Here is a 10,043-nt window from a genome sequence, read left to right as displayed (position 1 = left end):
GAATTGACCCGACCCGAATTGACTCGACCCGAAATTGACCCGACCCGAAATTGACTCAAAAATTGGTCCTAAAATTTGACTCGACCCGAATTGACCCGACCTGAAATGACTCGACTCAAACCGAACTTGACCCGACCAAAACTTAACTCGAAGTGCTGACCCGAAACCCGAATTGACTCGACCCGACCCAAACCCGACCCGAATATTTGCTGACCCGAAATTAACCCGACGCGAACCCGATCTGAACGACCCGTTTTTCAGGTCTACTTAGCACTTAACTTAATACTGTATTTTAAAACCCCCCTCCCTCGCTGCGTTGGCCCCTTCCCTTAATATTATTGTAAACTAGGTATATTTAAGAGTTTATCAAATGGGACAATTTTTTACCAGCAAAATGAGGCATTTACATTTTTTTTATTTATTTATTTATTTTTTTTATTTTTTTGCCATTTTCAAGTTTAGTTTGGTCTTATAAATAACTAAAATGACCCCTAAAATCTTACTTGAGTAATTTTTACGATTAACAAATAACGACACGTGAATTGAGACATTTCATAACACGCAAACTGATGAATTTCTGTTTTTTTTTTATTTATATAGTTTTTATTTTTAACAATTTCGAGCTCAATTTGTATCGTTAAAAACCAAAATGATCTTCAAAAACTTGATTGAACATTTTTTGACACGTAAACTAGATTTTTATTTTTTTGCCACTAACGGAATCTTGATTGTTTAATTAGAGGAGACAAAACATATTAAGGTCCTGTTCACTTCACCTAATTTTTTCCGAATTGAAATTAATTTTACTGAACTGAAATTATATTTGCTGAACTGGAATTAATTTTATTGAACTGAAATAATTTTTGCTTAACTGAAATAATTTTTACTGATTCTCTATTATATTTCTTCTACTGAATTTTATTGAATTGAAATTAATTTACTGAATTTGTGAAGTGAACAAGGCTTAACTAGTATAGCAAAATTGAATTTTTTTTTTATGATTTTAAAGTTAGTAAAATTAAATTAAATTAAATTTACGGAGTATAAATAGTAAATATCCCTTTGAAAAACTACAGAGACAGATTTTTTAAAAAAAAATTACGAAAAATAACAATTGGGACAATCAGTGAATCATACTGTGTTCTTCTCTCTCTCAGTTTTCCCCCATTGTAGCGCACCCAACGTTTTCCATTGAAGCGCACTCCACGTTCTCAATTGTCGCAAGCAGCTTCTGAGGTAAGTTGTTGTTTCTTTTTTTCATCGTCGAATATCAATTTCACAATTTAGGGTTTGTCGTTAATTTAATTTAACTTAATTGTCAGTATAGTAAATTTAGGGTTCGGATTATTGAAATATTTGTTCTAGTAAGGTATGAAAGATCATAACGAGCAATTTTGTTTCTAGGGAAGAAAATTATGAGCTTAATTTGATAATTGAATAAAATGTGCCCTTCTGCCTAATATTAGTGAATTTTCGAGCTTAGTTTGATAATTGAATCAAATTTGGCTGCAAATGTATTGCAGAACCCTTTAGTGTTAGGATTGAACTATGGTAATCTGGTGTTTAGGGTATAAGTATGTTTGATTGTGTTAAATTTTAAGTATACGTTGATAAATTCCAATTTGTTGATGAATATTAGAGATGAAATTGATGTTGATTTTAATGATTGTAGGGTAATACTGATTTGTACTTGGAAAAATGGTTTTCGTTTGACATTATCAAGGCGTAGTTTGTTGATAGTATGGAGTATAAATTTGTATACCTTTTGGGGGGTTGAAAATTTGACGTTCAGTTAAGTAAAAGCCAAGGGCACAAATATGTGTAGAAAGAATAAACTATTTCCACTTCCTTCGAATTGCCTACAGCCCTTTAGATACTAGCTATTAAGGAATTTGGGTCAAAAGTAGCAATGGGAGACTTCAGACTTGTATGAATCTGATGATAGCATTCGGAATGTTTGTTCTCGCAATGCTATGGGCATTCAATAGAAACAGCATATGGAGAGGATGATGAACCATTGATGATTTTATTAGCTAAAGACCACATCCAATAGCTGGAAAAGGTGGGTATAGAAATAAAGTCAGACTTGGCATAGAAACAGCATATAACCAAGTATTGCAAGAGTATTTGTAGGTTCAATGGAAGAGCTTAGGTGGTTGAACCTAATTGATTGTGCATACCAATTTTGACAGTTGATAATGCCATATATAGTCCTATCAGAATGGACTAGGTGGTTAGAAAGTGATGTGTTGATGATCAGATTTTTTTCTGAAAATGTGGCAGAATTATAGATGTGATATTTATATCCTAGAACTCCTACTTTTTGAAAAGAGCAACTTTACAAACTACAATCAGTTTAGATTTTCCGAACTTAATTGACTGATTTACATGCAAAGATCAGAAATTTCACAAAATCAACACTTAATGTGTGATGTTTCTGAAATGAAAGGAGTAATGGAGTTGCTCAGGAGGATAAGAGCTTGATCATTCAATTAGCTTATTTTGGGAATCTGAGCTAAAAAGTTGGAGGCCTTTATCCAATAATTCTGATTTTAATCCAGCTTATAGTCTTGACTCTTGTGCTTCTTAGTTCTATGTTATCGTTTTGTGATTGTGTTTCCCTGATTGACTTGTATTGAATTGATCTACAAATGAGTCAAATCTTATTAAAATCCTGGTAAAAATGGTAATGTTAGTAGTACTCTTTTGAGTATCTTTCTTAATTATCAGCATCAAATTGGTATGCCACAATGATAGTACAATGTATAATTTGTATGATCTCTAAAGAGCATGTGAACCAAAGTTGCAGAAACCTGCTCAAGGAAGCGTGTATCGTTGTCAAGTTGATACTAGATTTTCACTCATGTTTTCTTATTCGTTCGCTTCTTGATGTTTCTATTTTTCATTGTTTTTGATCCTTTTCAAGTTCTCAACACGAATTTTTAACTGGGGATTATACTTGTGATGAGCGAACAAGTTACATTTTGGGGTTGGTGAGATGCTTAACCGAATCATCAATATGTGGTTGAGAGGGATTATCCTCACTTCAGTGCTTTGTTCAAATTTTCCATGCTTTACCAACCTTGTGAGTCAGAAACTTTGTATCTAGTTTATGCTATGTCATATCTTCATGCTCTCTAGCTGCTCTTATACAACTAATTTCTTCAACAAATAATTTTGTAATTCCTATACAAAATCTGAAGGATGTGCAAGCACCTGGGTTTCCTAGTGAACTTTATTCTCTATTGAGCTAACAACAACAACAACAACAAAAACAACAAAACCCTAGTCCTAAAAGGATTTGGGGTTGGCTAACTTGAACCTTCATAAGGAACTGTCCATAAAGAAAATAGCGCAGATCAAGATAATCAAATGCACAAAAGTTGGAAAAAAATGTGTACAGGGGGAACCAAAAAGAGTCTCTTGTGAGCTAACATTGGTCATAATTTAGTAAGATGATTCATAGTTCTATTATAGTATACAATGCAATTCAAGTCCAGTTTTTGTTATTATTTCATTGCAAGGCTGCTAAAATTGGTATTTAGTAGCATACAAAAGTTCATTCAAAATGAACTCATTCCTTTCTTTTGGCTGAGTTATATGTTACAGGGTTGTGATTAAGGATTTTGTAGGGGCGTCAATGCACGATATGTCTTAGCCCCAAAACAAGTCATACATACTACTTGGAATGGCATTAGTAAAAGACACTTTCCTAATATGTTCCAAGATTCCTAACATTTATATAGGTAGAGGATGGGTTAAGTGGTATTTTGGCCAAATCTCAACAAATCATTTATTGTGAGGAGATGAGACATTTGACTTTTCTGTAGAACAAAAGTGGTATAAAGCTTTATTGTAGCTCTTTGAGTGTTCCCTTTGGTCACAAATAATCACGGTTGCACCTTGTTTCACTGCTTCTAATGAAGTCTTTTGATGTGTGTTGTTTGCATGTTTTCTTATTACATTAATAATGTCTTTTTTCCTCGTTACTGTGGTCTACGTAGGTGACAACTTGATATCCTCTTGCTTGTCCCTATTCTCTATGATAGCTGCAATAAAATTGCCTATAAAGTTCCTTGTCTAGTTTGGTTGATTCATACTGTTTTCTGTGTTAGTGGGATTCACTTTGTTTACTGAGCTTGGATTCTTACAACCTTAGCTTAAAAATCATCAAGTTATTGGTTGAATATGGAGAATAACATCCAGCAAACAATATCTGTCCTGAATAAATAGTCACAATGTGCTATCAGTGATGATGGCGATAACACTAAGTTACAGATAAACCCTCCATCATATTTGCATCATTTTCACTCTCTATATTTGGATAATCTTAGTTCGAGTATTTTAGTAAGGCAATCAACAAACCACTACTACGTTTAGGTCTGTGATGATATTTCCCTAACATTCTTATATCAGTAATATGTGTCTAAAATATTTCGAAATGAGGGGTTTCTGAGGTGTGCTTCTTCTGTGTTTTCAACTGTTTCAATTTGAGTCGACTGGGATATATAATGATAAAGATCTGAACAGAATATTGCATGAACTCATTTCTTTGTATTTTGCCGTGCTTACCCTTCATGCTAGATGACTTTTCATGAACTTCTTTTATACTACTGTTAGGGTTGCTGATGACTTGATTCTTTCATTATGGTGTAGATTTTTATATCTGATAATACTTCTACTAACACATGTTTTATATCCATAACAGGAATCCTGCACTTTCAGCTTCAGTTTTGTACCTTTGTAATGGGTAGAGGAAGAGGTACATCTCAGCGAACAGCAAGTTGATACTAGGTTTCCACTTTGCTTCTTTTTTCTTTGGTTATTAATGTTTCTGTTTTTGTTTAATGTTATTTTTTTTTACTCCTTAATTACTTTTACTCTTAATCTTAGTCGACATGAATTTTTAAGAGTTGATTATTATTGTATGTGCAAGTGAATTACATTTAGGGATGATTGAGATGCTTAGCTGAATCATCAATATGATGTTTGCGTCAGTGCTTCTGTAAAATCCATACTTCACCAACTTTGTCACTTTGAGCCAGCCAACTCTTCTGCATACCAGTCTGAAAATGTTTATCTAGTTCATGCAATGTCAAATCTTCATGCTCTCTAGCTACTCTTATACATCATCATGCTCTCTTACTCTCTAGCTACTCTTATACACATAATTGTGTAATTCCTCTATTTAGGCAAAATTTGAAGGATGGCCAAGCACTTTGATTTCCAAGTGAACTTCTTTATTCTTTGTTGAGCTAACATTGGTCAACATGCAAATAAAGTGATTATTAGTCCTATAACGGTATACAATGCATTGCAAGCACAGTTTTCTTGTTATTACTTTATTGCAAGGCTGTTAAAAAATGGGATCTAGTGGGGAACAGAAATCCATTATAAGTTAACTCTTTCCTTTTATTTTTGGCTGAGGTTTGGTTTTATGTTAGTGGTGTGAATAGAGATTTTGTAGGGGCAGTCCTGTCACTGCATGAGCATGGGTCGCATGGTGATGGTGAGTGGCGGTAGAAATTTCCTTAAAATATATAGCTCATATATAAGCCAAAAGGAAACATTTTTATTGTTTTAGTCCCGAAACAAGTCATACATACTACTTTGGAACCATTAAAAAGCCACTTTCCTAATATCTTCCAAGACTCCTGAATTATATATAGAAAGAGATTTTGGCCAAATCGCAACAAATTATTTGTTGTGAGGAGGTGAGACATTTGACTATATTGTAGAACAAAAGTGGTATAAAGTCTTTTTTTTTTTTTTACTCATTATATTTTGGTTGTTTAGGTGTTTTTTTACTCATTATATTTTGGTTGTTTAGGTTGCTCATGTGTAATGCTCTCAATCTTTGTTTGGATGACAATTAATTTGTGTTATAATCATATGATTTATTACAATTAGTTTGATTTGCTGGAATTAGTGGTTAATTGAGGAATAACCAGGTTAATTTAGCAATTTTAGGGTTTTGAATGGATTTCTGAGACTGTGATTAAGCTCCACTTTAAGTTATAAGCTGATTGTTCTCTCTACTTTCTCAGAGCGCATATCTTCTTTACAAAGATGGTGGTTGATTATTATAGCTGGACCTAAATCGGAGTGCTTGAAGTTAAGGCTATAGTTTTAGAGTTGGAAGTATAAATGTTAAAAGTAGTGTTTTAAACTTGCCCTTAAAAAGAGGTTGCACTGTTATAGTGGTTCTGAGTTAAGATCACTTTGATCGCTTTTGACTATGGTTGCCTCTTTCAGGTTGTTTTGATAGAGATTCAGGTGTTGGAAAGTTGAATTTTCTTTTAAGCAAACTCACTAGGAATGACCTTAAACACCCCCCGTCCCCCTAAAAGTATTCTTTGTTCTTTTCTTTCAGCTCTTCTCCGTCTTGAAAGTTTTCTTACTATTAAATATTTTACTTTTCTAGGTCAACAGATCTCCATCCTCTCTTTTTCATCATTTTCAATATTCATTTTATTTAGCCCGTTCTGTCGATTGCATCAAATTCTGCCATCTTCAATTTGCGGAAGAAAAACAGAAATTAGAAAAAGAAATGCAAAAAAGAGAACAGGGAAAGCAAGGAGGGCCCGGAGGTGGTGTAGCCGCCACTCCGACACCGAAAAGGGGACGTCCGCTTGGGAGTGGAACTAACAGCGCTGCCGTTGCTGCTGTTGCTGCCGCTGCAGATTCCGCCGCACCTCATACTCTTCTGGGCCCTACCCTTCAGGTCCACAGTGCCTTTGCTGGTTTGTCTCTTCCTCTTACGTCTTGCTCTCTACTTCCCTCCAACTATTTTCAATTTCAATCTTATTCTTTTTTTATTATAACTGTTACTATAATTATTATTTTAGCACCAGAATTTTATCACCATAGGTTTCAATTTTTGGTGCATTGTGTTTCTGTATTCTGTTTATTTGTTGGTACTTGTTGAATTGTGCACACAAATTGGGTGCTTGGATTTCTAGAATTTGTTAGGTTGCATAGCTAAACAGTTTGATTATATGAGATTAGGAAAATGAGGGATGTCTTGAGAGAAATAATAGAGAAGTAGGAGTGGGAATTAAAAACAAAATGAATACCCGAGATTTCATTTACTTTCACCGGTTTTTTCATTAGTTTTTAAATTAAATTATGAAAACGTATCCAAAATAATTTTTTTAGATTAAATAGATTATTGTGAATGCTGTTTATTTTTGTCAATGTGTTTTCTTCATTTGAAGCTAAGTCGTGTATTAAAGATTTGTAATTGGTTATATACTTTCGAAAGTCATACTATCTACTTTAATGTAATTATGTTTCACTATTTATGCACAAAATTAGATTTTAGTTCTATGTATGTATATATTCCTGTCACTACAAATCTGTGTAGGTGTTACTTTAAGATTTAAACTCTTTGGGTTTTTCAGATCAAAACCAGAAAAGGATTGTTTTGGCTCTGCAAAGTGGCTTGAAGAGTGATCTGACATGGGCACTAAATACTCTTACTGTACTTTCTTTCAAAGAAAAGGATGAAATTCGTAAAGATGCTACCCCACTGACTAAGATACCTGGATTGCTAGATGCTCTTCTTCAAATTGTATGTTATTTCACACACTATCTTTTTTTATTCCTGACTTTACACAGACATTTGTAAATTTAGAAGGTGATCTGGAGCCTTGCTTTTTTACTTTATAGATTGATGATTGGCGTGACATAGCTTTACCTAAAGATCTTTCCAGAAACCGGCGGCTGAGGCTGTTGGGTGCAAATGCTCTTGTAACTGGTTTTGGAAATGAATATGAGGCGTTGGCTTCCAGTGACAATTACTCGCAATCCATGTAAGTTTTATTTGATTAAGTCATCATTATGCTTGCTTGATTTTAAATTGAATGTTAAAAAATATTACAACCCTTGAGCTGATTGTGGAAAATGCTTATTCAGTGCTGCCCCTGGTTCTTATTCATCACAAAAAATTACAACAAGACATCGACCTACTGGTTGGTGGTTTGAGGAAGATGGTTTATTCAATCTAGACGATGATGGGCTTGCTGAGAAGCAGCTGTGTGCTGTTGCTGCATCAAATATCCTCCGTAATTTCTCTTTCATGTATGAAAATGAAATCATCATGGCACAGCACCGTCATTGTTTGGAAACTGTATTTCAGTGTATAGAAGATCAAAACACAGGTGATTGTAATTAAATACGTTTAGTTTAAACTTAATGAAGACTCTATGCTATCATTGAAAGGCTTATTTGATTCTCCTTCAATGTGAAATTCTTATTGTTCAAGACAATCTTACAATAGTCATCATCCATTAATATCAGAAAAATGTATCCACTTAGAATGTTGCAGCATGAATAATCTATGTTTTGCTTCAAATTATTTGTTTTGCTCATTTGCTGTTTTGCGGGGGGCAGGGAGGACTTTTTTCAATGTCTTATGCTTAAATTCAAAATGTCCTGTTCAGTAATGATGCTTATCAACTTCCGTCTTTCTTCCAGAGGATGAAGAACTTGTGACAAATGCCCTGGAGACAATAGTCAATTTGGGCCCATATCTTGATCTACGAATATTCAGCTCTTCAAAGCCTTCATATATTAACATGACGTGAGCATTTGTTTTGCATCTGTAATGAGCAATTTGATCGCTGAAAGTGTGAGCCTGTTATTAATATTCTTCTTGGATCCAGGGAAAAGAGTGCAGTTCAAGCTATCATGGGCATGCTTGATTCTCAGATCAAAGCTTGGCATTGTGCTGCTGCAGAACTGCTTGGCCGTCTGATTATAAATCCTGATAATGAAACATTTCTTCTTTCATTTGCTACCCAGGTTGCAGCTACATACTCTCTTTACACCTACAACTTTCCTCAAGTTCCATATAAAAATCTTGAATATCTTGATAACATCCGTATCTTTGCAGATTTACAAACGATTAGTTGATCTACTGAGCTTACCAGCAGTCGATGCACAGGCAGCGGCTGTGGGGGCACTCTATAATCTCGTGGAGGTCAATATGGACTGCCGGTTAAATCTGGCAAGTGAACGATGGTGAGATATCTTTCCATTATCACTTCTAATAGCTGGTGGTCCACCTACTTAAGGATGATCACTAACCATGTATATGGCTTCCAGGGCTATAGATAGACTGTTGAAAGTAGTTAAGGCACCACATCCTGTTCCTGAAATATGTCGGAAGGCAGCTACGATCCTAGAAAGCCTAGTCTCTGAGCCACAAAATCGAGTTCCACTCCTTGCATATGAGAATGCGTTTGCGGAGATACTCTTCTCGGAAAGTAAGCATGCTGATACTTTTGCAAGGATATTGTATGAACTGACATCTCGGCCAAACAACAAACAAGGGTCAGCACGTGGAGTATGGGGCCTGTAGTAGAAGACCGATATTAGCAGAAAGTGATTAAAGATTTCAATCTTCAGGTTTTTTGTTTCGCCTGGTGTTCGTGAATCATGTCATTGTATACATTTATGCACGAGCAGGAGCTAGTTCATAACCAAAATTGAAATGTATACATTTATGCATGAGCTTAAGCTAGTTTATAACAAATATTGAAAGGTTTTGTGTCACTAATTACAAGGTGCAACCACATGCTTTGTACGTTGTTTCTGAAGGACTGTTCCAACATAAACAAAATCAATCTTACTAGTGAGGTTTGATCTTCCAATCTCTTGGTTGTGAGATGCAAACATTCCCAATAGACCAAGCGTTGCTTGGTTAATGCAATATTTTCCTTGAAAGGCTGAAAGGAAAGCAAACTTAATGAAGTAATCTAAAGGGTATACATTTTTCATATTATCAAACAACTTTCATTGGTTAATATAGTACCCATTCTCTTCACAATTTCATTGGTATTTCCAAATAATTTTAAATTATGATCTATCCAAGATCAATAAGATATTTCCATTTTAAATAATCGAAGTTACAATGATTGTTTTTATATAAAATAATGATATTTTAGGTCAAATTATAATCAAAAGGGAATTACGATTTAAAAAATTAATTTCAAAAACCAATCAACAACTTGGGATATCGCTTAGGCACACGTACTTAA

At 34.5% G+C, this 10,043-nt stretch overlaps 1 protein-coding gene across 2 annotated transcripts; it reads left to right on the top strand.

Annotated features, from left to right (window-relative positions):
• The first annotated feature begins 1,078 nt into the window (after window positions 1-1,078).
• On the top strand, window positions 1,079-9,656 carry LOC110697854 (armadillo repeat-containing protein LFR-like). 2 transcript variants are annotated; one of them, XM_021875260.1, is made up of 10 exons: window positions 1,079-1,236; window positions 4,709-4,794; window positions 6,480-6,743; window positions 7,404-7,573; window positions 7,672-7,814; window positions 7,918-8,162; window positions 8,479-8,584; window positions 8,667-8,805; window positions 8,897-9,024; window positions 9,109-9,656. In XM_021875260.1, the coding sequence occupies exons 3-10, from the start codon at window positions 6,551-6,553 to the stop codon at window positions 9,362-9,364; spliced, it is 1,380 nt and encodes a 459-aa protein (XP_021730952.1). In that variant the 5' UTR covers window positions 1,079-1,236; window positions 4,709-4,794; window positions 6,480-6,550; the 3' UTR covers window positions 9,365-9,656. The 2 variants fall into 2 exon arrangements, with proteins under 2 accessions (XP_021730952.1, XP_021730951.1); XM_021875259.1 differs by having other exon boundaries at window positions 6,425-6,743.
• The last annotated feature ends 387 nt before the right edge of the window (window positions 9,657-10,043 follow it).

Source organism: Chenopodium quinoa, unplaced genomic scaffold (assembly GCF_001683475.1).
Source record: "Chenopodium quinoa cultivar QQ74 unplaced genomic scaffold, ASM168347v1, whole genome shotgun sequence".
In the NCBI taxonomy this organism is placed as follows: domain Eukaryota; kingdom Viridiplantae; phylum Streptophyta; class Magnoliopsida; order Caryophyllales; family Amaranthaceae; genus Chenopodium; species Chenopodium quinoa.
This window is presented reverse-complemented; position numbering and strand designations above follow the sequence as displayed.

Coding starts and splice junctions, on each gene's coding strand:
- LOC110697854 (XM_021875260.1), top strand. CDS start 6,551: ATGCAAAAAAGAGAACAGGGAAAGCAAGGAGGGCCCGGAGGTGGTGTA. Junction 7,574..7,671: donor TAGATGCTCTTCTTCAAATT/GTATGTTATTTC, acceptor TTTACTTTATAG/ATTGATGATTGGCGTGACAT. Junction 8,806..8,896: donor TTCTTTCATTTGCTACCCAG/GTTGCAGCTACA, acceptor GTATCTTTGCAG/ATTTACAAACGATTAGTTGA.